Source organism: Drosophila ananassae, chromosome 2L (assembly GCF_017639315.1).
Source record: "Drosophila ananassae strain 14024-0371.13 chromosome 2L, ASM1763931v2, whole genome shotgun sequence".
Classification (NCBI taxonomy): Eukaryota; Metazoa; Arthropoda; class Insecta; order Diptera; family Drosophilidae; genus Drosophila; species Drosophila ananassae.
In genome coordinates, this window is record NC_057927.1 from 11,674,167 (window position 1) to 11,698,799 (window position 24,633).

At 42.5% G+C, this 24,633-nt stretch overlaps 2 protein-coding genes and 1 long non-coding RNA gene across 13 annotated transcripts in view; 2 read left to right on the plus strand and 1 right to left on the minus strand.

The window, feature by feature from the left end:
• LOC6501013 (very low-density lipoprotein receptor) overlaps window positions 1-11,202 on the plus strand; it is a 30,847-nt gene extending 19,645 nt beyond the window's left edge. For 2 of the 11 annotated variants that reach the window (XM_014911372.3, XM_014911376.3), the window contains 7 exons: window positions 1,236-1,352; window positions 1,898-2,124; window positions 3,010-4,416; window positions 4,502-4,700; window positions 4,912-5,016; window positions 8,890-9,158; window positions 10,396-11,202. In XM_014911372.3, coding sequence (XP_014766858.1) covers window positions 1,236-1,352; window positions 1,898-2,124; window positions 3,010-4,416; window positions 4,502-4,700; window positions 4,912-5,016; window positions 8,890-9,158; window positions 10,396-10,437 — 2,366 coding nt within the window. In that variant the 3' untranslated portion in view covers window positions 10,438-11,202. Of the gene's footprint in view, window positions 1-1,129; window positions 1,133-1,235; window positions 1,353-1,897; window positions 2,125-3,009; window positions 4,417-4,501; window positions 4,701-4,911; window positions 5,017-8,889; window positions 9,517-10,395 lie in introns of those variants that run through there. The other 9 variants (XM_014911373.3, XM_014911378.3, XM_001954339.4 and 6 more) reach the window with 8 other exon arrangements.
• A 5,567-nt stretch (window positions 11,203-16,769) lies between these two features.
• LOC116654515 lies at window positions 16,770-22,385 on the minus strand. The gene is made up of 3 exons (XR_004309736.1): window positions 22,348-22,385; window positions 22,112-22,202; window positions 16,770-16,838 (listed from the first exon to the last, which is right to left on the minus strand). It is a non-coding gene; the product is annotated as an uncharacterized LOC116654515 (long non-coding RNA).
• A 519-nt stretch (window positions 22,386-22,904) lies between these two features.
• On the plus strand, window positions 22,905-24,566 carry LOC6501014 (probable cardiolipin synthase (CMP-forming)). The gene is made up of 5 exons (XM_001954340.4): window positions 22,905-23,063; window positions 23,201-23,813; window positions 23,875-24,090; window positions 24,148-24,283; window positions 24,344-24,566. Exons 2-5 carry the CDS (start codon window positions 23,289-23,291, stop codon window positions 24,454-24,456), a joined length of 990 nt encoding a protein of 329 aa, XP_001954376.1. The 5' UTR covers window positions 22,905-23,063; window positions 23,201-23,288; the 3' UTR covers window positions 24,457-24,566.
• The last annotated feature ends 67 nt before the right edge of the window (window positions 24,567-24,633 follow it).

The window sequence follows — 24,633 nt, forward strand, 5'->3', positions numbered from 1 at the left end:
ACTGAATTTTCAGCATCCTTTAGTGCGTCTTTCAGGAGGAATTCAACAAAAGCGAGCCTGAAATAAACTGTGTAAGCTGGTCGCCGTATATTCCTATTAAAGGCATATCACGCATACGACGCGTTGTACATGCTAAGCAACCGCCGAAAATTTGCGAATGCCAAGAGGAAAATAATAATAAATTAATTTATTTGCAACGATGTCAGAAATTTCCGTAGCGGCATGCACGTGTAAACGGTAAACAAATAGAAGGACACGCTGCAGGACGAGTTGGGGGAGGGCGAGCCTGCCTCTATTGCTACGCGGAGAAGCGGAAAAGGTAGACAAAACGCCAAAAAGCATATTCAAATATGTGCGGCTTGGCCGTAAGATTTTATTGCTTACACGCACACAAACACAGACGGAGCGGACGGAACAAAGGGCACACCGACGGACGGAAGCGAAGCGACGGGATGTGCTATACGTATACGTAATAATATCAAGTAGAATCAGGCGTCGTCTCCACACACGCACACGTCCACACGTCTAAACAAAGGACCTCCATTTCACAGGAACACAGTCACCCGTCGCGACGGTGGCGGGGGGTAGGCAATGAAAGGCAAAAAGAAAGCGGAGAAAGAAAGCACGAAAGGGAAACCCGAAAGAACTGGCATACTAATACGCATTAAGGGTTAAACACAAGCGTTTTTATGCGAATGGGTGTATGTGTGTGTGTCTGTTTGGGAGTGTTGTCAGCTTTGTTTAATGTCCGCTTCTCTGGCAGGATAACTTCAATGAAACTTTCAGGAAGCCTCACACACAAACACTGACTGTGTGGAGGCTGGGGTGTGTGCGATAATTGCTTTAATGCATACGCATGTGTGCGTTTTAACTTTATGGAGTGTTGGCTGATAATGTCTTAATTACTGCCTAGATAAAATGCCAACTGTTTAGTCCCGAATGGCGCTACACACACAGACCCATACACGTCTATGGGTGTGTCGGCATGACAACTATGTTTATTACTGGCAGAGTAGTTACTGCTCCGCCCCGCCTCCTTGGCAGCTGCTTATAAACTTAATTACAGGACAAAAGACAGCACCCGGCTGGCTCCTTTAAGGGAGCAACCATCGCGGCGGCCATTATCCAGGCCGTTAGTGGACTATTTGGGGGGCCGCAGATAAGGATTCTGCTTCAGTACTCTTCTTTAGTTTTTCAGAACCTAACCCGAAACATATCCATCTTGTCTATTTTAGGTAGTACGACCTGTACGCCCGAGCAGTTCACCTGCAAGTCGGGCGAGTGCATCCCGCTGGCCTGGATGTGCGATCAGCACAGCGACTGTCGGGACGGAAGCGACGAGGCCCAGTGCAGTAAGCCCCTATCTGCTTTGTTTGTTGGTGTTGGCTATCTTCTGTTGCATATACCCCGCTTTTACCCTCTACTTGGTGTCGGTTGCTATATCTATAACACGCTATCCTATACTTTATGTCCCAGCTGCACTTGAGAGTGCCAAGCACACATTTCCCAGGAAATTGTGTAATGCCCTGCTTAAAGATTGTACGTTATAAAGCACAAATATTTGCTAACACACACAAACATGCACTAGCAAACGGGAGAAAGTTTATTTTGCTTCCTTTTAGCTGTGTTCTTATTGTTGTTGTTGTTGTTGTTGTCACTTTCACCCGCCTTTTGCTTCCCTGCTTATACTTTTCCCATGTTTTGTTTGTTGGCAATTTCTGTAATGGTGTTGGTTTTGCAAAGCACACACACATCCTTCTCCAGAGTACATCCTACTCCTGGCAGTAACTGTAGTTAGTTCCGTTCCTCATACTCCTCATACCCATGCACCCACCACTCAGCACGCTCAGATACGTATTTGAGGTCTCTGGCTAATCATTCTTCTGGATTTGTGCAGATAAGACTTGCCGCTCGGACGAGTTCACCTGCGGAAACGGCCACTGCGTCCAGAACCGCTTCAAATGCGACAGGGACGACGACTGCGGCGATGGAAGCGACGAGAGGAACTGCGGCGCGGTGAACAAGTGCCCGCCAGGAGCCTTCACCTGCCCCACAGGAGGGTGCATCAGTCAGGAATGGGTCTGCGACGGGGACGACGACTGCATTGATGGCGCCGATGAGAAGGTGAGTCCCAAGACCTTGTCGCTTCTTCACCTTGCAATGAAAATTGACATGAGCACATTAGCACACCACACACATTTCCCGCAACTTGTTTAACAACCCTCGCATATAAATATGTAGTTGTATGGGGCGAGCTCGGAAGCATAAATTATGCAGGACGCGAGCATTATTCAAAACTGGCAACGACGACGAGGACCATGTCGGCAACTGTTTCCCCATAAACATTTATATGTATGACGCATGGCTTTTGTTGTCAGTGGGGCGTGGTGGTGGGGTGGTGCCCAAAATTGCATGCCACCGAAAAGCAATAAAAACAAAGGACGAAACTATTCCAACAAGCCGCATATTTTATGCACTTTGTGCCTGAAAAATATGTTTCGAGTACCTTGTATTGCTTTAAATGAAGTTTAAAGTTTCAACTATCTAAGCAATTCCTAAAACTTTTGTTATCAAAATGCCATTTAAAGCCGTATATTTTGGAAATTATTAATTTTAGAAATCTGAAATATGTTTCCCGTCAAGTTTGAGAAAATTGTCGTTTTCGAAAGAGTATAAAATGTGGAAAATCTTTCTAGCAGCTCATAAAAGTGTGCAACACAAAAAATTAAAAAAAAAAGGGCCAAAAGGACCAGCCATATTCGCACACAGGGCACACAAGGATATGCCTGGTGGTGCAATATGTGTGTTTGTAAACCGGGCTTAGCTGCCAGAATATTTGGCTGGCACTTAACAAGAAAAGCAAAGCGTTGTTTCCACAGTAAAGTTAACTTCCTTTATCCTCGCCGCTCGCCGAGATTCATTTTTTATATGACGCTCATGAATTTAAACCAAAATTCCATTAAGTTGAGAAATTCTAATCCTTAAATCCCGTTTCTCTGTTTTCCTTAGCAAAACTGCAGCGCCAAAGCGGGTGGCGACTTGCACTTCTGTCAGAACAACGAGTTTCAATGCAATGATCGCACCACTTGCCTGCATAGGACGTGGGTATGTGACGGCGAAAAGGACTGCCCCGATGGCGAGGACGAGTCTTCGGAGAATTGTCCGACGGTGACCTGCCGGCCAGATCAGTTCCAATGCCGGGATCGCAGCTGCATCGCCGGGAACCTGATCTGTAACGGGCAAGGAGACTGTGCGGATGGCACCGACGAGGTCAACTGCAACATCACTGCTCCAATAAAGCCCTGTAACACCACCAGCGAGTTTGACTGCGGCGGCGGCCAGTGCATCCCGCTGGCTAAGGTCTGTGACAGGCGGAAGGACTGTCCCAATGGCGAGGACGAGCCCGCCGGAAAGTGTTCAGTTAATGAATGCGCCACCGCAAACGGTGGTTGCATGCACACCTGTGTCAACCTAGCCGTGGGTTACCGCTGCGAATGCCATGCGGGCTACAAGCTGGCCCCGGACAACCGCAGCTGTGTGGACATCGACGAATGTGAGACCCCCGGCGTCTGCTCCCAGCAGTGCATCAACCAGGTTGGATCCTTCAAGTGCGAATGCCAGGAGGGCTACATGAGGGTCATGCACAATCACACACGCTGCAAGGCCAGTGAGGGGCATGCATCTCTGCTCTTGACCCGGCGGCACGACATCCGGAAAATAGCCCTCGACCGCCCAGAAATGACTTCGATTGTGAACAGCACCAAGTCATCCACCGCTCTGGACTTTGTCTTCCGCACGGGCATGATCTTCTGGAGCGACGTGACCACAAAGAGCATCTACAAGTCCCCCATTGACGAGGGCAACGAGAAGACGTTGGTGGTGAAGCATAGCTCGGTGACTTCCGACGGACTGGCCGTGGACTGGATCTACAACCACGTCTACTACACGGACACCCACAAGTGCACCATTGAGCTGACCAACTTCGAGGGCAGCATGGGCAAAGTGCTCGTCGAGGATTCCGTAGACATTCCGCGCTCCATCGCCTTGGACCCCATCGATGGCTGGATGTACTGGTCCGACTGGGGCGCCTCCCCTCGCATCGAGCGAGCCGGCATGGACGGCTCCCACCGCACCGCCATCATCACCTACGACGTCAAGTGGCCGAATGGCATCACCCTGGATCTGGTGCTGAAGCGCATCTACTGGGTGGACGGCAAGCTGAACATCATCTCATCGGCCAACTTCGATGGCTCCCAGCGTCGCCAGGTGCTCTACTCCAGCGAATACCTGCGCCACCCCTTCTCCATCACCACATTCGAGGACCACGTCTACTGGACCGACTGGGACAAGCAGGCCGTCTTCAAGGCCAACAAGTTCACTGGACAGGACGTGCAAGCAGTCACTGCCACGCATATGGTAGGTTACTCATACGCCATGTGCTCCATGTATTCTTGTTGCTAATACAAGCTTTCTTTCATAAACAACATTGTTTACAATGCAGCTCGAACATCCCATGGTAGTGCATGTATACCATCCATACCGCCAACCCGATGGCGTCAACCACTGCCAGTCGGTCAACGGCCACTGCTCCCACCTCTGCCTGCCAGCCCCCCGGATCAACGAGCGCAGTCCTCGCATATCCTGCGCCTGCCCCACGGGCCTCAAACTGATGTCCGACGGCCTGATGTGTGTCGAAGATCGTAAGTAGCCATGTTGCTGTTGTTTGGGTATTTTACGAGGGGATTTCGTAATGGGATTTGATTCGCCTGTCCACTTCCACTGATGCGTTTTGTGGCGGCGTTTCACGCAACGCTTTTCTGTTGCGGTTGCGGCCTATTAAGTGGCCATCTGCACTGCGCGCTTCTGCCAGCTTGTAATTCTCGCATTTTTATGAAATTACTTTTCCCCTAGTGTATGTGCCAAGTGTGCATAGCAGAAGACCGATCCACAAGACGACTGGCAAGTCGCCAGTCTCAACCACCGAACTACCTCAGATTGCGCACAGCGAAGTGCCGGGTATGAGATCTCTTTCTTTTAATATGGTGGCGGTATATTTTGGGCCTTTATAAGACTACTGCTTGTATGTTATGTCCTTAAAAGTAATAATCGGGATGCCAACATCCGGTGATGGGTTGTTTAATATTTCAGTGTTTCATGTGTGATTGCCACACTGGTTGTGGTAAATACATTTTCACCTGCTCTCCTCGCTGTTTTAATTTCGTCACATTTTTACGATTTCCCGGCCACCATCATCGCCGTAGCCATCATCATAAATCAACATCAATGATATCGACGTAATCACTCAAAATGCACAGGCCACCACACCCAAAACTTTTGCTTAAACCACCGAGCAGGCACTCATGCAAAATGCGAACGAGCTGAGCTCGGAGCTCGGAGCTCGGAGCTGGGGCTCGGAACGTAAAACATAAATATCGGGTTCACACACAGCACAAAAACCACAAAAGGGAAGCATTGGTGACATGTTTAATGGCAACGAAGCACCATCCCGATTCCCAGGGAGCGGGAGCTTGCTCAACTTAAGCGGGTCCTCCTCCATGTGTCCCACCACTTACCCGGGCAAATTTCTCCGTGCAATTTGCGAACTGCTCTGTGACAGAATGACAACGTTATGGAGGATGTGGATGTGAATCCGGCTGGGAATGGGAATGATGAACGGCTGGCAACCGCAACGGCAAACGGGGTACTGGGGGCCTCCACCCGGACAACCGAGCACCCAGTCACCCGGGGGGCCAGCCTGGGCAACAGTTCAGCCATCTGACATATCTGCGACAGGCGGCAGAGTCGTCGGCAAATCGCCATGAAATTAAATTGTACACAAACCACACCAAAAGATACACCACAACCCCACATAGCCGAATACGAAACTGATAGGGAGCGGGGCAAATAGTTTAACCAGATATTCGTCATCGCCACCATCATCATGATCCTCCAGCAAATTGGCACTGTCAACACCTCGAAACTGTCGACGTTCGAGGGAAATATTTATCCTGGCTGTGGGGCAAAATAAATTACCCCTATCTGGCCGGTGGTTTATTTCTAAAAATTTGCACCACCACAACCCATAACTCGCCATTTGTACGCTTGCATGTTTTTGTCCAGTCCAATATTTGTGTTCCTTTTATTATTGATCCGAAAACGAATGTCATGCGCTCGTCTAAATGGTGTATCATTATTTTTAATAAACACAAATTTTGACGGCTGCCAGCAGACGGGCTTTGATCACTTGCAATTTAAAAATGCAAAGTCCTCCATTATTGGAAACGAATGGCAGATATTTTGCTGTGGCAACCAAATTTATCCTCGCCTTTTTCCATGGAATAAATAAGGCCAATAAAGGGTATTCGTTATGGTTCCTTGAACCAAAGAAAATCACTTCAATTGTTCGCCAATATGGCACGCACATTTTAACAAACTTTTCTGTGTCGATAGAAGAATCTTGTTTAAGTCTTAAGCATTACTTTTTTTCCATAATTTAATTCACTTAAAGTTTAATAATTTTTTTAAAAATGAGCAAACTTCCAAGAAAGAGTTTCCTGGGAAAGATTAGCGAGAAGCCCACACAATTGTGCGTAATTATGCCAATTTAAAAAAGTCATAGCTAAAATATTTACTAAGGTCGAGGGGCGGAAAGCACTAATCAGCTCAGGACTTGGACTTGAACCGAAGGACATTTGTGAGAGGGAAAGAATAATGACGACAACGAGGGCTTAAGAAAAATTAAGTAAAAAGAAAGCCGGCAAGAAAAGTTTGCAGAAGCGCGGCCGAGTAAATAACTATAAACTAGTTAAGGACTATTTCAATTAGATGGCCTTGCCATGCCAATGATGATGACGCCCGTCCCGGCCCCAGTCCCAGTCCCGTCCGGCATAACTGCAATTTCAATTAGCGGTTTGTGCTACTTTTTCTATGGCCATCTTTGCCCACTTCAGATTGCTTAATTAAGCGCAGGCAAAGTTCTGCAAATACCCCAGAGATACCCAGTACGGAGTACAGAGAACGGGAGACGAGGGCCAGGGCCTGGGCCCAGTAACCATAAACTTTGAGCCGTCGAAGTAGCGGCTACGTTTTTAATAGCCAACCACATAAAACCGAGTTCACTCCGGCGGTAGTGGCGAAAAGTGGGTGAACAGCTGCCGCTGCCGGTCGTGCTCCTTGCAGAATTTTATGACTTTCATTTGCCTGCATTTCGGTCAGTCCGGCAATTGTTATTGTCAGTCTCTAACTTTACTGCATATTGCCAGAAAAAAAGAAAACAATCTGAGTCCGAAGGAGAAACAATTCCACAAACATGGCAGCCCAGCCGCCATTTTGTTTATTTTCCAGCCATCCGATTTTGGACTTGCCCATTCTATTTTTTATTTATTTTTTTCATAAAACTTTTAAACTTTTTTTTGTTGGTCTATCTAATCTGTTTAGATGCCCTCTCCTCCGCGGCAACAAAAGTATCCCCAAACAGGTGACGGAACATATTTTATGCGTTTTTATTTCATTTGGGAAGGAAAATTGTGGCTTGGCATCCATTTTGTCGTACTTTTTATGGCACTTCCGTTTCCCACTGACGGCAGTAAAGGAGGGTAGGGCTAGGGAGCCACATACCTGCCATACATTATCCCTAGTCGGAGTTATGAAATAAATATGAAAACACATGAGCAGGATTATACAAATGGGCGATGAGGCATAACTCTCAGTTACACGTTTCAACGTTCTGCGTGCGTGTGTCTGCGGCGGGGTCGGAAATTGCATTTTCTATAGATTAGGAGTGCGGCATAATATAGGATGACATATATAGGTGAACATAAAACTTGATGCCTCAGCCGAAGATTAAATGCAAATTTTTAGAGTTGGAACACTTGCCAAAAATAACAACACATTTAGTACAAAAGTTTGATTTTAAATTTCAACAAAAACTGTATTTAGAAAGCCACTTTTATTTAAAAGCCCCAAAAGTGGCAGCTCTCAAAAAGATTAAAATGGCTTGTAAAATATTTATTTAAAAGCCGAAAAAAATATTTCGTATTTATACAGTACCAACATCTGGCATTTCCCATTGCCTATTTTATACCCCCGCCCACAAAAGCACTTAAACCAGAAGGAATCTGGCAATTAATATGCCACAGCAACGTGCAACTTTTCAAATGTTGGCCCGCTGCCATTTGACTGTCTGTTAATGCCGCCAAAATAAATTTGCAGCATCTTATCGCGCCCACGCCTAAGTTGGCCATAATCGATGCCGCACAGCTGTTGCCGCTATCAACTTTTAATGATAATTCCCTGCCACACGCCTCATCTGGACACTCATAGGGCAGGAATTAATAGCAACAACAATGACGGGAATGTTGGGAGGGAAATTCGGAGCGGCACATCCTTTGCCAGACGAACGCGCGCCTCCTGCGCTTAACTTTCTGCTTTTTCCTGCTGTTGAACAAATTCTAAACGGAAAAATACGAAAACGAATTATGATGACAGCGGAAAAATCCTACAACTTCCTGGCCCCAGAAAACCAAAAGGACCGAAAATAAAAGAGCACCAAAGTCGACAGTAAAACCGGGAAAAACCCAAAAGCGGAAACATTCGCCACGGGATATAGTCATCGTCGTCCACGGATTTGCTGCTTCTCTATTTTTCTCCGACCCAAAGACAACATTTTAATTATATTTGGAAAACATGAAAAATCTGTAAATGGTTTATGGGAGAATCTTATTAAATAATTTGTTGGTTGAATCCTCTACTAAAATATTACATGAAATTAAAACACATGCTTCGGGATTTGGTGTGCTTTACATTATAAATGTTTTGTCTATTGTAGAAATGATCTATGGTATTATTTGTATTCCTAAATCATCTTTCATTTTATTGTTTCTTCAACAGTTGGAAATGCGACTGAAACCAGTAGACCCGAGGGAAAACCTGATGGCTCGAAACCTTCACCGAATAACAATATAGTCATGATTGTGCTAATCACTCTAACAGGCACATCTGTTGTGATTTTATTAACAATTTTGGCATATAGACGCTGCACACGAGCTGTGAACTCCATGAACTTTGAAAATCCTGTGTACCACAAGACCACGGAGGATCACTTCAGCCTGGAGAAGAACGTGACGCCACACATGTACGCCACTGCCATGGAGGAGGAGGTAAGCGGGCCCGTCCCACCGATGGTGACCAATACGAGTGACTTTAGCTACGTGAGATTCTAAGGGGCGATGCCTAGGTGCTAAGTTAGTGTTGTACATAAATGGATAAGTGTGCGTATCATAGTTGTATTTAGGGTTAAGAAATACGATCCAAGTAGTTGATAATCCGGTAGGACGTGAGATCAGCGTCGAAAGAGTCCTGGAAATTGTTGTGAATTTTTTAGCCTATTGTTAGAGTCCCATATTTTGACTTTTATCCACCTATCTTATGAGAGTTAACCGTATTCCAATTTACAAATATTTTATTTAAAACGCTGCGAGCCATGAACTTTCAAGCCTCGAAACCGCAGTCGCAATTATCTATTAACAACGGTAAGTTGTGGTCGCAAAATACACATTAGAACATTATTGGTATATTATATTACTTAATTGTTGGCCCGTGTGTACAATTTAATTATAATTTTATTACTCTATGATTTAATTTATAATCCATTCGAGAGTCCTGACTCATTGCTTTTCAAAATTTCCAAACCGAGCCGACCCGAGTCGAGGTGGCTGACGTTGCCGGCGGGGTCCGCTAATTGCAGTTCTGCCAATGCAATCAAAACATGCATATCAATTGGCCAATTAACTAAAAGGCCAATTAAACGACGTCAGTGGAGCGTCAAAATATCCACTAGCCGGACAGCCGGACAGCTGGACAGCTGCTGCATTAAGCCGTAAAAGCAACCTCTGAAAGAACGAATAAATTAGCGAATATTTCGTTTAAATTGCGTTTACCTTGCCGCATTATATTAGTGCTTCGTTGCCAATTTCAATTAAAGCAGTTAATTAATAAAAAAAAGTGTAAATTCCTTCGGTAGCTGACAACAAAGGCCGGTGATAATAACGCAAAATTAAACAAAATGGCATTAAGAGGGATTTTCTATACGCCTGCGACACACAATGAACAAAAATGTAATTTTCATACAAGTAGGCTAACTCAATTGACCGAATTGCCACAAGCTTAGTGGTTGCATGATTTAATTAAATGTTTAAACAACCAGGTAATTGCAGCAGGGTATCCTTTTTAATCGGAGTTTCAGAGAGTTTCTTTTGTTTTAAAGGTTTTGAGTTCTTAATATTATTTAATACTATTTTATTATTAGTTCTATACGTTTATTAGTTGCCCTTTTAATTTGTTAGTTTGTTGTATAACTTTCCTTACTAATTAAATTCCTCTCTAATCCCAATCTAGTGCGCTAACCCCCTGTGTGAAGCGGGCACCGAATGTGTCTGAGCCTCCGCCAAAGACCCACTTGTATGCATATCCTACATACACTGGCCGCGCAGACCGAGATCAGCATAGGCATCTCCTACTATAAATTCCTTTAGAACAAGGCCCCGAAACTCAACTAAACAAAATGAAAGTTCAAAATGTGAAATGCAGAAGGAAAAAAAAGGGGAAATAAGAAACTTTCATTAGCAGTAAGAAAGAAGAATGCCAAAAACAGAATAGAAAAGACATCAGTGTGGGGAGAAGAGAATACTCAACAAATTCAATTTGTTGCCTAGTTTAAAATTTAATTTAAATGTTAAAATACTAAGCCCAGACACACACACATATACATCGCCATACACATACTCACTCACACACACCCATAAACTAATAACAAGAAACATTTTTTAGGCGCAACATTTCGACATCAACTAACGGCGTCGAACACGCACCCACGCCCACACCTCACCCGCCCACCCACAAAACACACACTCGCACACACACAGACACGCGTATACTAAAAGGCCCTCAAGAACTCAAAGAAGGAACGAGCCAGGACGCCATTCAGTGCCAAAACTCCAACTTTCCTTACACGTCCATGAAATCAATTGTAAAAAGTTAAGACATTTTGTTGAAGTTTGCTGGAAAAAGGAGACATTTGTGAAATCAAAAAGGTAATGGCTAAACGGAAACTGTTTATAGACATAGAACCATTGTGACTAGTTGTAGCGTATATATTTTGCTTTCCAAGAAATCGCAGTTAATAAATCAGAGTTATTATCTTGATCGAGAGGGTTAAATTCTAGCACCGAGTTGGATTCATTTTTAGCTAAATATTAGAACACAACATCTCTGTAAATACCTAGAAAATACAAATTAAAATTTAAATTGAATTTGAAATGTTTAGGAAAAATGTACAAGGAAAATAAAAAAAACAAAAACTATAACATTTTTTAAGTGGTTAACATTTAAATGTTTATTTGATGAACTTTGCTCGTTTTCGTTCTTGGGTATTATACAAAATTTGCTGTGATCAGTTTAAAAGCATTAAACATACATTAAAACATCTAACTTGTAGTTTGTTTAATAATCGTCTCATTTATTTAGTGTGTAAACAAGCTTTCAGATATTTTTAATTTATTTTACACAAAAACAAGAGCATACTACGTTATGTGTATCGGCCGACTTTGTTTCCTGTGAAATGTATTTTAATTTAGAATCGAAAAAGTATTTGCCCAAATGCTTTTTGTAAACAAACTATTAGATATATGTATCGGTACGTGTGAAAAGTTATTAATAAATAATGTAAATTCAAATTTATTCGGAAAAATAAAATGGGATTTTAAAATAAAAAACACAGATGTTGTGATTTTTCTGGTTATTACTCGGAAGTCTAAAACCGACAGGATAAGTAAGTATTAGTCGCTCCATTAGCAAAGATGTCTTTTCCCATTAGCTTTTGACCGTAGAAGGTAATCAATCAAGTGGGAAACTTGGCATTATTATCCATCAACTGCATATGTTAAGTTTGCCTGAATTATCATTGCAACAATAATCCACTCACTCATCGTACATTGTTGGCTTATCGAGGCAGCATTGAAAAGCTAATAGGGTTTGCACATTGTGCCTGATTGCTTGAACTTAATGGCCTCAACGCCAATACTGGTTTGACTTTTGTTGGCTCACATGGACACGGTCACGCCCACCCCCAGCCGAGCGAAGTGATAGAAGGATAGACACGCATCCATGAATTATTAAATGCTAATGGACAACTACGGCAATTATTTCACATGAGAGGGCATCAATACGTAATGAGCTTCGTCCGATGAACATTTCTGGCAAAGTTTGAGGTGCCTGGTGAATGGATTGAACAGTCACTAATGGCTTACAGATCAGTGGCATAGTTGAATTTCACAAAGGGGATTTATCTATTTCAATTAAATACAAAATATATCATAGTTCATGAATTTATTGTAAAATATAAAATATTAAACCATATTCCAAGCTCTGGTAATACCTTTGATATGAACCCCTCTATAGACGCCCCTGTTTGAAAACACAAACAAAATCGAAAGGACTTGTTTGGACGCAATACGAGCTAAATCGAGTAAGCATCAGCAGATTTTAATTTCATCCTATCCCGGTTAGTGAGCCCTCGCAGTTAAACGGGCTCCAACTTTTGTCTGGCTAATTTATGGCCGGGAATTATCCGGGCTGGGAATAGTCATTGATGGGGAAAGTCCGACGCAGCGATTTTGGCGAATAAATAAGATTTTTATGCCCTATCGGTGTCTTTAATGTTATAATTTATGTAGCGCGCCTGGAAGCAGGCCACATTATTTTTGTTTATTGCTTGCAGGACAGCCGGCTGTCAACGACACGTCGACAAGGCGTATGGCATTGTATATTGTAAACGGATTTTTGGATTCCCTTTCGATTTGAATCGATTATCCGGCCAGGCACGGCACACGTTCCCCATGAAAATAAAATGTAAATAAAAGGCGACACATTTGACACACGGCATCGCTCCACGAACTTTTTCAATTTAGATATGATCCGAAAGTATGCTAGGGAACTGCTCGGATAATCCCCATCCAGTGTCAGGTGAGTCTGTGTGTTTCTGTGTGCTCAGCTCCTTTCCATTAGCAATATGCGACCAAATGGCAAAACATTGTTCCTCAGCGTCCTGCTGATCCCTCGCCAAGCAAAGTGAATGCCAGGACCACTCTCACCAAAGGAGGCACTCTCGCCCAGTGATGCCGAAATTCGAAAGGGAAAGTTTAAACAAAATTGGCATGAATATTAAATTAATATATATTTAACCTTACAATGAAAAGAAATTATAAACAAACAGCAATCTTAAATACAAATTGAAACAGGTTTGCTTTTAAAGATACTTTCATAAAAACTCCTCCAAACATGGCCCATGAAATGGCCAAAACGACAACCCTGCTGCACATAAAGGCACAAGGAATAAGCAACTGTTTGCCAGCTATGTGTGTGAGGTTTCTGAGGATGAAAATCTGCAATTCAGCCGGAACAGAGCATACATTTTGTCGTTTTGCCAGCCGCAGGCGGCCACCAAACAAAACCCCCCCTCCACTGAGTGGCCAAAAGCCAATGAGACGCAGCAGCTGGGCAAAAGGAATAGAACAAGGAAATATGGCCAGAATCGGGTATGGCTGGAAGGGATTTGGCATATGAAAGAGAAAGAGGCGGAGGGAGCAGGTGGAGCGGGTGAACGAGGAGAGGGTGGAGCAGTCAGTGCATTCGAGCGACGACTCTGTGTGACTCCTGAGGCTGAAAACATGGCTAACCGGTGGTTGCCTCGCCGCTGTAACATACTTTGTTAGCGATGCGCAGCCAACGATAACTTTGGCCAACAATATCTTTCGTTTTCACTTTTTTTCGCCATCCTTGCGGGCTTTTGGCTTTTGTCAAAGGACTCTTCAGATACAATTGCATTTCAGGGCTTGCAGTTGATCGTTCACTGGATTGCAGTTTCGGATGTAAAATTGGTTCTCTGCTCGTTTTCTTTCGAAATGTTTCCATTTAAGTTATATAGCTTTTATGATCTTAAATTTTTGTAAAAATATAGCAATAAATATTGGTGCTATCCCAGTGTCTGGCCCTATCCCAAATTGGTAACCCCGGCACTCCGCTGGAGAACTTTAATTACAAGCTGGTCCATCGGCCTCCTTACCTCACTACACGGCAGCCATGTTAACACATCCTTGCAGATCCAGTCCGTCGCAGTTGTTGTTTATGTAGTCGAGGTTGTTGTTGGTATTGTGGGCTATCCTGGGGGCAATTGCATGGCACATGCACCAGCAAGGTTAGTAGGCAAGTTCACTTCCCAAATATGCTGTGCGTGCGCCCTGGAATTTCAGCGGTGCACTGGGAAGAGGCCTGTGGGCGGGCTGACCAGAAGGCGGAGTCGCTGTGCCCATTGCGTCTTACACGCAGGAGGAGGTTGTTGGCTTGTCGGTCGAGTTGTTTGCACCACGTTCTGAATAATGGAAACGTTTCGTGCCACATTGAATGCCCAGCAGTGAGTGACATTTCTCGACACTGACTCGGACTTTTTGCAGGGATACAGCCTGGCTGGAGGTATGTTTTCGGAATGGTTAATGTAATTATGCCTGAGAGCCCTCCGTTGCCACCTTTTGGGGGGCTAATCAGAGCCGAAGTCGATAAGCATGTGGGAATTTAAAATGTAGCTCGGCAATTTGCCTAATTGCCGTGTGGACTAATCAAGTGACGAGTTTTTCAGTGCTTTCCGTTCCCCAAAAAGTTTTCTGGCCTTTGTGCTAAGCACAGAAATAAAATAACTTTTCAGACAGACACTGAGCGTGAGTGAAATTCATCAACTTCAAGCCGAAACAATTCAAGCCAACAAAAAGAAGAACTCTTGGTTGGGGGCGACTGTAAGCCGCTGCTGTTTGCCATGATAAAATGGTTACAAAATGGCGGCATCTGACTTAATGCTCTGTGTTTGTGTGCTGGTGTCCTGGCGTTCTGGTGTGTGTGTGTGTGTGTGTGTGAGGGAGTGTACGAGTGAGTGTGGCCTTGGCGCAAACTGTCGTCTGTCTTCTGCTCTGCGTGTGTGGCTTAAATTTCGCTTTTTATGTGGTCTGCTGGAAAAACTTTTGCGATTTCCCACCATGACCTTGTGCTCTGTAAAATTACTCTCGCAAAAAGGTTCCCGCTCGCTGCAGGGAACAATGTAAATGATGCTGCATTGTTAAGAAAAAGGTTCGTATAGAAAATCTGGAAAAAGTGAAAAAATTATATAAATTTTAGATCTAAAAGTTACAATATTTTACCATTTCTAAACTAAACAACTAACCTTCCATTTACATTTTTTCCTTAAAAATACAAGTTATAATAATTTCTATTAACATATTTATTATTATTTTTTTTTAATAATCAGAACCACGATAAAGCTCCAAGCTGGAACATTTAATTTCTGTATGCCTCTCGGCTTGTTTGCAAATTTTCAACTTGAAACGCCAGCGCCAGATGTCCTCCGAACACAGCGGGCAGGATTTCTTTTCACTTTTCCATTACTTGAAGCGAAAGCAAAAGGAAAGCGAAAAGTTCATGTTGCGGTTGGCACCAGATTGCAGTCGCTCTCGCTCCGCATGTGTGCAGTGAGTGCGGCCGCCATTTTGTTAACATGTTAACTAGTGTGCGTGACATGATATGCAATGGCGGGTGACGGAGAAACAGTCACATTCATAAGTAAGAAAAATGCATTACATTAACGCGAATGGGTGCGAATGTTTCTGAAATAAAGAAAAATGAATAATTTAAATCCTGTATGGATACTTGTTTTCGTGGCTTTCCATATATTTACATTTAGGATTAAATAAATGTAATTAGTTTAACAATTTTATAGATTAACTTTATTAATTTAACTCAATATTTATCTCTTGAAGTTTTTAGAAAATGGTCTACAACTAATTCCAACAATAATAATTGAATATTCTGTCAAATAACAAATCATAATATTGAAACAAGCATTCAATCCATTCTACCTTTTACAAAAACAGAATATAAACACAAATACCAAAAAATAAATCTGCATTTATTTTATTCAATTAAAGTACAATTTGTCGCACCACCTATCGGTTGAGTAAATAATAATAAATAGTTTTGCTTTGGCCGACCAGTTAATGGCAAACAAACAAATCTGAAAGCTATTATGGCGAAAATCCGAAATGCTTGGTTATCCTGCGAAATTAATTAGATTTAATCGAATGCCAGTGGTCTGTCAACATTGGCTGGCCAAAATTATTGAAGGAGCATCAGCGTCCACAGTGGTCGGTCCTATGTTTTTGTTTGCTTATATCCTTTTAAGGGCTACATTTAATTTGAGACCAGTTTGATATTATTTATTGGTTAGTACATTTTCTATGCATACTCATTAGTGGGGACAACAATTTTTACGGTTTCTCTAGATTCTATTTATTAATAAATCTATTTTCTTATTGAGTAGCTTGTTCTCATTGTTATTGCCCTTCGGTGCTCGTGTTGCCACACGCACTCCAAACAGTGAAAACAGGCCAAGTCCAGCGTGCAGATGACAGTCAGACAGACGAAGGGAGGAAATGGACGTGAGATGGAGGCGGAAACGCCAGGTGAATTGGCAGCCAGCACGTTTAATACCAAAATTGACATTAAATTGCTTGTGACCTGCATCCTCCACCGCCGGCTCTGTTATCGACTTTTACGACAATTCCAATAAAGAAACATTGCAGACGTTGTCCTGATGCTCCTGCTGCTCTTGCTTATTTTGACATGGCGCAGAGCGATGTCAGCTGTAGTGAGATGTGCCTTTTGCCCTGTACTCGACACAAAGTGAATTTTCTGCGAATTTATGACGGATTTGTGAGACTACGGAGAATTACCTGCCGGTTCTAGAAACGAACAGTAAGACAAGATAAATATTTAAGCATAAGAATATTGTGATTATAGGATTATAATTTTTAATTAACTGATTTTAAAGACTTTTTCTATGAAAATAAAAAAATAAAAATATAATGTTTTACAAGAAAAGCTATTGCTTTCTCTCGATCTTTAGTCGGTAATGCTCATTTTGTTGCCAAAACACCTTCAAAAAACAGATGACACTTTTATTTTTTCTGGAAACGTGCTAAAGGGGGAACAGGCACAAGTTGTCAACAATTGGAGAGGGGAACCCCCCAGTTCCGTGCCCCAACCACCAAGCCATGGAGCTATTCCCAGGGATATTGGCTGGCATTTTCCCCGAATGAAGTTGTTGATTATGTCGAATGCTGTTACACGTGGCTCAGGCGAAATACATTGCCAGCAGACGGGTGCTTCGATGAGTGTGTGTGTGTGTGTGGGGGGGTGTGCGTGAGTGCACAGTGACATGACAACAAGGACTTTCGCAGGCAATCGACGCTGGGCATGAGTCGGCGCTTCCTTATTTTTTCTTTTTGGCAAGTCCATTTGGAAAGCTGCATGATTCTGGGATTTTGTCGATGGTGCTGCTCACTTACGTGACGCAAATGTCTAACGTAATTGTCATAACGGTGGCTCTGGGACCGCAGAGCGGGCGAATTTCTATTTCAACCCTCAGAGCTGCCGCCAAATCCCACAGCAAACATTGTTAAAGATCGACCGAGGCCCCAGCATGGGATAAACAGAAAAACACACACTGGAAATCGAAAGATGCAAAAAATAAACATGAAAAAGCAAAAGTAAAACTAATTTAAAATGACCTTCGACATGTGGGCCAGTCCGCACAAAAGTCCGGCCATGTTACAATGTACAATATGCCTCCCCAGACGTGTGGGTCGGTTTTCCGGCCGAAAAATACTTAACATTATTCAGTAGAACGAGGGTGGCACAACCAGTTGTTCAGAAATAAAAATAAGTTTCAAGCTTGTATCCAAATTTGCCAACTGTGCGTATACGCAATATCATTTTAATGTTTAGTAATGGATACCTCGTGTATGTGAAATAATTTTAAATAATTTTCCTCAAAATCCTTTTAAGTAAAAGTTCTGTGAGAAACCCCTAAACCTTTTAGAAATGTGTTCAAAATCGCCATATAAGCTAAAATCGAAACATAGTTTTCGCAACTAAACTTACCACCCTCTTCTGTGAGAACCCACGCGCATTTCTATTGCCTACTTTTGCGTGTTTCGGCCAGTCGGGGCAGCAGGGACTGCAGTGCACCAATTCCCATTCATAGTTCAGTGCCTCCCTGGGACCGCTGCCCGCGGCAGGGAAAGAACCAACAGACGCCATTGCCTCAATCCTGGCTTTAAGACTCATCCAGCTGCCTTTTCCATTTTTCCTCATTTTCCGTTTGTCTTTTTCCACTTTTTGGGTCGGGATGTGGCCGAGCGGAGTACACGGAGTGACCAAAAGTGCGCCCACATTTAATGCCCCCCGTGGACGGAGTCCTTCTCGCCCACAATTTTTTGCTTGTTCTATAATTTTTCCTGTTATTCGCCTTCCACAACTCTGCTCCTTTCCTCGCATCAGCGTGCTTTGCTTTCCTGTGCTTTGCTTTGCTTAGCTCCGCTTTGCCATGCTGGCTTTAGTTATATTTTCCGCTTCTTTTTGGAGCCTTGCTTTTGCTTTTGCTGTTTTAGTTTTCTAACCAACAAAACAAATTGAATCACGTTCGCCTGGGAGAAACGTGAGTATTTTATTTTTTTCGTTAAACATTTTCATTTTTCTTCCAAAAAAAACGAATAAATGGGGTGTTTAAGGCAAGTACAAGCAAAAAAATACCCTACCGACGACGGAATTGGAAGGCCTTGAAAGATTCTACTGAGTTTTAGTTCAAAAATTGATTTATTTTCTTAAGCTAAGACAAAAAATTATATTTGTTAAACATTATAAAATAAATTAAGAAGCCACAATGTATGTAACACAATAAAATTATTGTCATTTGATGTGTGTAATTCTTTATTACTCTATTGGAGAGGGTATAAAAGGAAACAATTTTCTGTTAGCAGAGAACCTAAACTCAACTGGGTCCCAAGAAATGCAAGACGTTTCCCCCGATAATGACGCCGTTGAGCCATCGCATTTTGTTGCTTCCAACTCTGGACATTGAGTGTTAGCCACTGGAGCATACCACACACAACCACATTGTTGTTGCCGTGGTCGTGAGGCTACATTTTGTTTTGTTTATTAAAAAGAGATTGGAGTGAAGAAAGATTCCCCATTTTTGTCATGACCGCTGCCACTTGGGCCTACCGGCCCCAGCAACCATTCATCATCATTCCGGGCTGATGATTTTATTTTGATTCCGAAACGTTTGGGGATTACCAGGCTAATGATTTTATTATAGTTTTTTCATACGCCATTTCTCGAAAATTTGATTGATGGTCCTGTGCTGAGTCCTTTGCCTCAGCCTCTGGTTACAGAATTTCAGATTCCGGTCTCATTGTCTTGACATTTAAGCGGCTTCATTATATTAAAAGCGAATTAATGTTGTCGCCAAGGAGATGGTTCTTCCACTGCCTTTAAATTGAAACTAAATTACGCTGCCTTTCTTCCAGAGAAATTTTATTTTCAATTGCTAACAGGACACATGAAAAGTTTCCTTCTTATTTTAATTTGTAAAATTAAATTGGGACTAGAGAAGCTTTAAATAGGATCTGGAAAATGTGTCCGAAATTGAGTTAATACCAAGGAATGATAGAACTATAAAATAATAATTCAAAGCTAAAGATGAAACAACAATAATGAAAAGGACATGGCAACAATCATTTCCTTGGAATATGTTCTCATTTAATGCAACCACAAAATATGTGAAAATCTTTCATAATATCCTTTGAACTCTTCTTATCATCGTCGTCTCATGACTTGAATACATTTGTTAATTGGTGTGCGGTTTTTCGAACCTGCGGCCAACACCTAGAACCCTAAAACAGGCTGCCCGCATGCTTAGCACTCTTCTCCCCTCAGAGCTTGGGGCATAAACTAAATAAAGGCCCACAGCAGGATATCAGGGAACCCAAACCACCACAACCCCAGGATACCCGCACATTGTTATAATTACGCGTAACTTTCGACAAGTGTCGCCTGGAAATCGCCAAGCGTTCTTATTTCAAGTGTCGTTGTCCAGGCAAAGTTGTCCCTCTCTTATTTGGGACACTGGATGTGAATCCCCCAGCATCTGCGGTTTAATCTTCTTTTAAGTTGTGCCCCGCCCCCTTATTTCGGGGGAGTGGAAGCTAGAAAAAAGATGGCGACACCGTAAAGCAAAAGTTTGCCGCCACTTGTGGGTTGATAACTTAGAACAAAGCAAGTTTGGGGGCTAGGATTCTGGCCAAGAGTGGTGCTAGCCTTGCGGAATGGTTAGGTGGGGATTTCAGAAAGGAGAGCAATCCTTTGCACAGCTTGAAAATAGTTGGAGTTTGTGAAAAGTCATTGTTACTCTGCTGAAGAGCTGCCTTTGGTTTTCTCATTCTGCTCTCTAATTAGTCGTCATTGGCTTGTGATTTGTGGGCGGACTTTCGGGCACTTTCGAAATTGCGGAACCAAAACCTTGGAAAGCTGAATGGGCTGTTCAACTTTAGCTGCCACAAATTCAACTTGTAATTTGGGCCAAATTTTGATTTACCTGTGAGACCGAAAGCACTGGTGACAGAAAACTCTGATGTTTTTAAAGCTATATTTTATGTTTGGGGCCAGTAAACCAATAACAAACTTTAAGATCTTTTTTAAATGAATAATATAAAGCCTAATATTTGCACTAAAATGTATAATACTATAATTATATATATATATAATATAATACGGAATGCTCAGTGTTGAATGTCCTTATCCACGATAAATCTTGAACCACACCTGCTAGAAAATAGCACTAGGCTAGAGCTTCTCTCCCATTAGTCGAACCAATTGCCAGTTCATGTATATATGGTTTATTCGGACCACAAGCGTCGGAGCAGGCCGCAAATGATTTAAAGCTAAATGAGCTCGCCGCAATTTATGCTGACCACATTAACCATTCGAGGCAGAGAGCAAAGATCCGAGAAAGTATTTAATTAAATTAAGCACAAAGGAAAACACCAAAGTCCGAGCACTGAACACACCGAGCACGGGGCTCTGGGCGGTCAGATGAAGTTGGCTTCTGCTTTTATGGTTTTGGCCTTTAAAGCAGTCGTAAATCATTTAAGAAAATGGCCATGACGGGTGGGCAAGGGGGAGCGAGATATATAGAGAGATGGCCGCTAATGGCCACCGTTTCTTCATTGTCCGAGCCGATCACGCCCGCCAACCACTCGAAGCGCATTAAAATAGACTAAAATGTTCAGCGTTCGGCGGCTTTTATGGCCACTTAATGTAAAACAGTTAATTAGCCCCACTCACACTCATACACATGCAGGGCGCCAGAATAAGGGAAATGTCCCGGCTTAATGCAAAATGGCCGCCATCATTTTGTTTTCGCTGTTTTTTTTTTTACCGCCATTTCCTTTCCTGCTTCTGCCGCTGCTGCTGACGTTTGCCATCTTCACTCGGCCAGGTACAAATGAGGGTGCAGGTGAAGGGAGAGGGTGTTAGCGGGCAACGAGAATGCTGTGAAAGGCGGAAAATTACTTTTGATTAATGAAGCGCAATGAGGTGGACAAAAAAATCAAATAAAAATTATACATACATATACATAGTAATGAAAAGAAGCAAAAATTAAACATCAGACTTAAACTCTCTATTTGAATCTTATTATCATAAAAATTAAATATATATAAAAGCATAAACTTGGCTTAAACGACAGACATTTATATTTTTATATTTTAAATATTATATAACAGAAACCAAATACATTAATGTATTACAAGAGAGGCCTACAGATAGAGTTAAATTTTTGAATCTTCATAAAATCAAGGACGAACGCCTTTTCAATATAACCCAAAACCTTGAAAAGGGTATTACAAAAAATTGTCAATCGCTTTCACTACCGACCTGATGGACTTTTCTTTTTATGACAGTCACCTACTGAGTAGCTCTGAGTGCCTTTCAGAAATATAAAAAAGGAAGTGCGGTTTCTGAAAATTAACATTCTGAATGACAGCCGACACGCCATGGACATTATTGGGCCGAGCACCTGGGTGCATTATTATTAAAACCGTTGCACGGATGCTGTCCATTGGACCGTTATTACTTATTTTTCCGAGGTAACTGTCTTTTGACTTGATCTCACCTTTAATTAAGATGTTAATTTCTTGATTTATTAACTTAATTTTCCATTTAAGTTTTCCATCTTTACCCATTGACCAATTAAAGACAAATTTCTATAAAGAAAATTCGAACCCATCACTGCGGTCATTAAGCATGAAACAGATTTTAGCTACTTTTCAGGAAATTCATTATCTGGACAATAAGGTCAGGTCATGACCAAGCCACTGCCAAAGTTTATATTAAGTAATAAACGGTTACCGCGACTTAATTTGCATATCCAAGACGGCAGGCAGCAGAAAATATACTAGCGTCCGCCTTGGTTAAGTGGCAGCGTAATTAAATATAATCCAATTAAAAGACTGACAAGTCCGGAGCAGCTTGCGGTGAGGCTTATTAATGGTGGTTTCGTTAAATATGTTCCGAGCCGTCCATAGCACTGCTTTGTTCGAATTTTAAACAAGAGTAGCGAAAAATAAGAGGATTTCTGTAAGGACTTGAAGATTTAAATTCGTAGTTTGAGAATCCTGCGATGCGGAAAGGGGGTCCTGTGGAAGAATTTTGGGTCAGAGATGATAACTTTTCGAATTTAAATATTCTTCAAATTTTGTTTTTCATGGTAGAAAGTTATAAAATCTAAATGGGAACTTTCAAAATTTTTAATTTTTAATTAAAGATTTTATAATTGTATCTATTTTTGGCGGCTATGTCCTGTATACTTATTAAACATGCTTTTATTTGAATTCTAAAGCTTGATCCTCCGAAACCGCCAATACAATGGTGACATTCAACTGATGTGGCAACGCCATAAAGTATGGGATTTCTTGCCGCTCGACCGGTCACACTTGAAGCCGACTTGTGTAATAAAAACAAAATTTCGGTAGATGTTGTGGATTGATTTGATTGCTGATTGAAATCATACACAGAGTTCGTACTGCTTACAAGTGTGAGCTGTAGCATAGGAGACAAAACCAATGGTATGTCACTGATAAGCTACTGATAACAATGGTCTTTGAATGATCTCTGCACACACAACACATGTACGTTGTGGATCTCAAGGCCAAAGATCAAAATAAATTTGCTCTATTTACTGGGATTTTTGTTTTTCAAACAGAACACTCGTAAAGTAAAGCTGCTGCCCAGTTTCCGAGCCAGCTGCCATCCGAGGACTTAAGACTGACCGATTGGGAATCCGAAACGATATGCTGCCAGCCATAGTATTCCGGCAGGTGCAACGGCCGCTGCACCACGGAGCCGCCACCTTAGAGCATGTCCTTGGCGTGGGTGGCAGCAGCTTCGTCAACTGCCTGAACCGCTATGCCGCAGCCACCGGATTTATCCGCATCTCCTTCCTGGACATCAAGAGGCGCCGCAATTGGGAACTAGCTCGTCTTCGTCTGTACGCCGATGCCAAGAAGCAGTCGCTGCATCTGAGGACCCAACAGGGCCGCCACTTGCTACAAGGCGTTATCGACAGGCAGCGCGCTGAGTTCATTGAGCGCAAGAACTTTCTGGTGGATGACATCCGAGAGGCTCGGCACAAAGTCCAAGAGCGAGTGCGCGAGAAGATCGATGAGATCCGCGAGGAGCGCGAAAATATTATGACTATACCCAATATGCTAACAATCAGTCGGGCCATTCTCTCGCCCTACATCGGCTACGTGATCGTCCAGGGTGACTTTACCTTGGGCATGAACTTATTGGCCATCGCAGGGATCACGGACCTGGTACGTTAAATTAAAAACATCCTCACAGTTTTGTGTACTGTAACTATTTATTGGTTTATAGTTGGATGGACAAATTGCTCGCCGATGGCCCTCGCAGGCAAGTAAGGCTGGATCCTTCCTGGACCCCATGGCTGACAAATTACTGATGGGCTCCCTGGTCATTTCACTTTGCTACACCGACCTCCTGCCCATGTGGCTCACCGGTATTGTTGTGTTTCGTGATGTTTTTCTCCTGGGAGCTGGATTTGTTATACGCTACATAAGTCTGCCACCGCCGGTAGGATAATGAAATACGCAATCCATGAAAACTATTTAAGAAATTTCATTTCGATAGAAAACCTTTTCGCGGTATTTCGATGCAACCCACGTAACCGCTCAATTGGAGCCAACACTGCTTAGCAAGATAAACACGGGTGTGCAACTAGCTACTATTGGCTTTAGTTTGGGTGCTCCCATTTGGAACTATATTGGTAAGAAATCATAAACAAAGCAACATCAAATGAGTGTTAATTTCTATATTATCTTCGTAGATCATCCTGCTCTTCAGGGTCTTTGGTATCTGACTGGACTGACCACTGCTGCCACTGCTCTAAGCTACGTCATGAATAGGCATAATACTTTTAAGATAATCAAGAAGGCGTAGGACTGGCATTTCCACTATATTTGAAAAAATGATGGGGTAGTTCTCCAATTGCAATAATTAGTATGTATTGTGATTTCTATACGAGTACCAACTAAAATTAAATAAATCTATTTTGTTAACGATGTTTTATTGATAAAAATAATGTATACTCATTTTGATTTGCAAAGAAATGTTCAG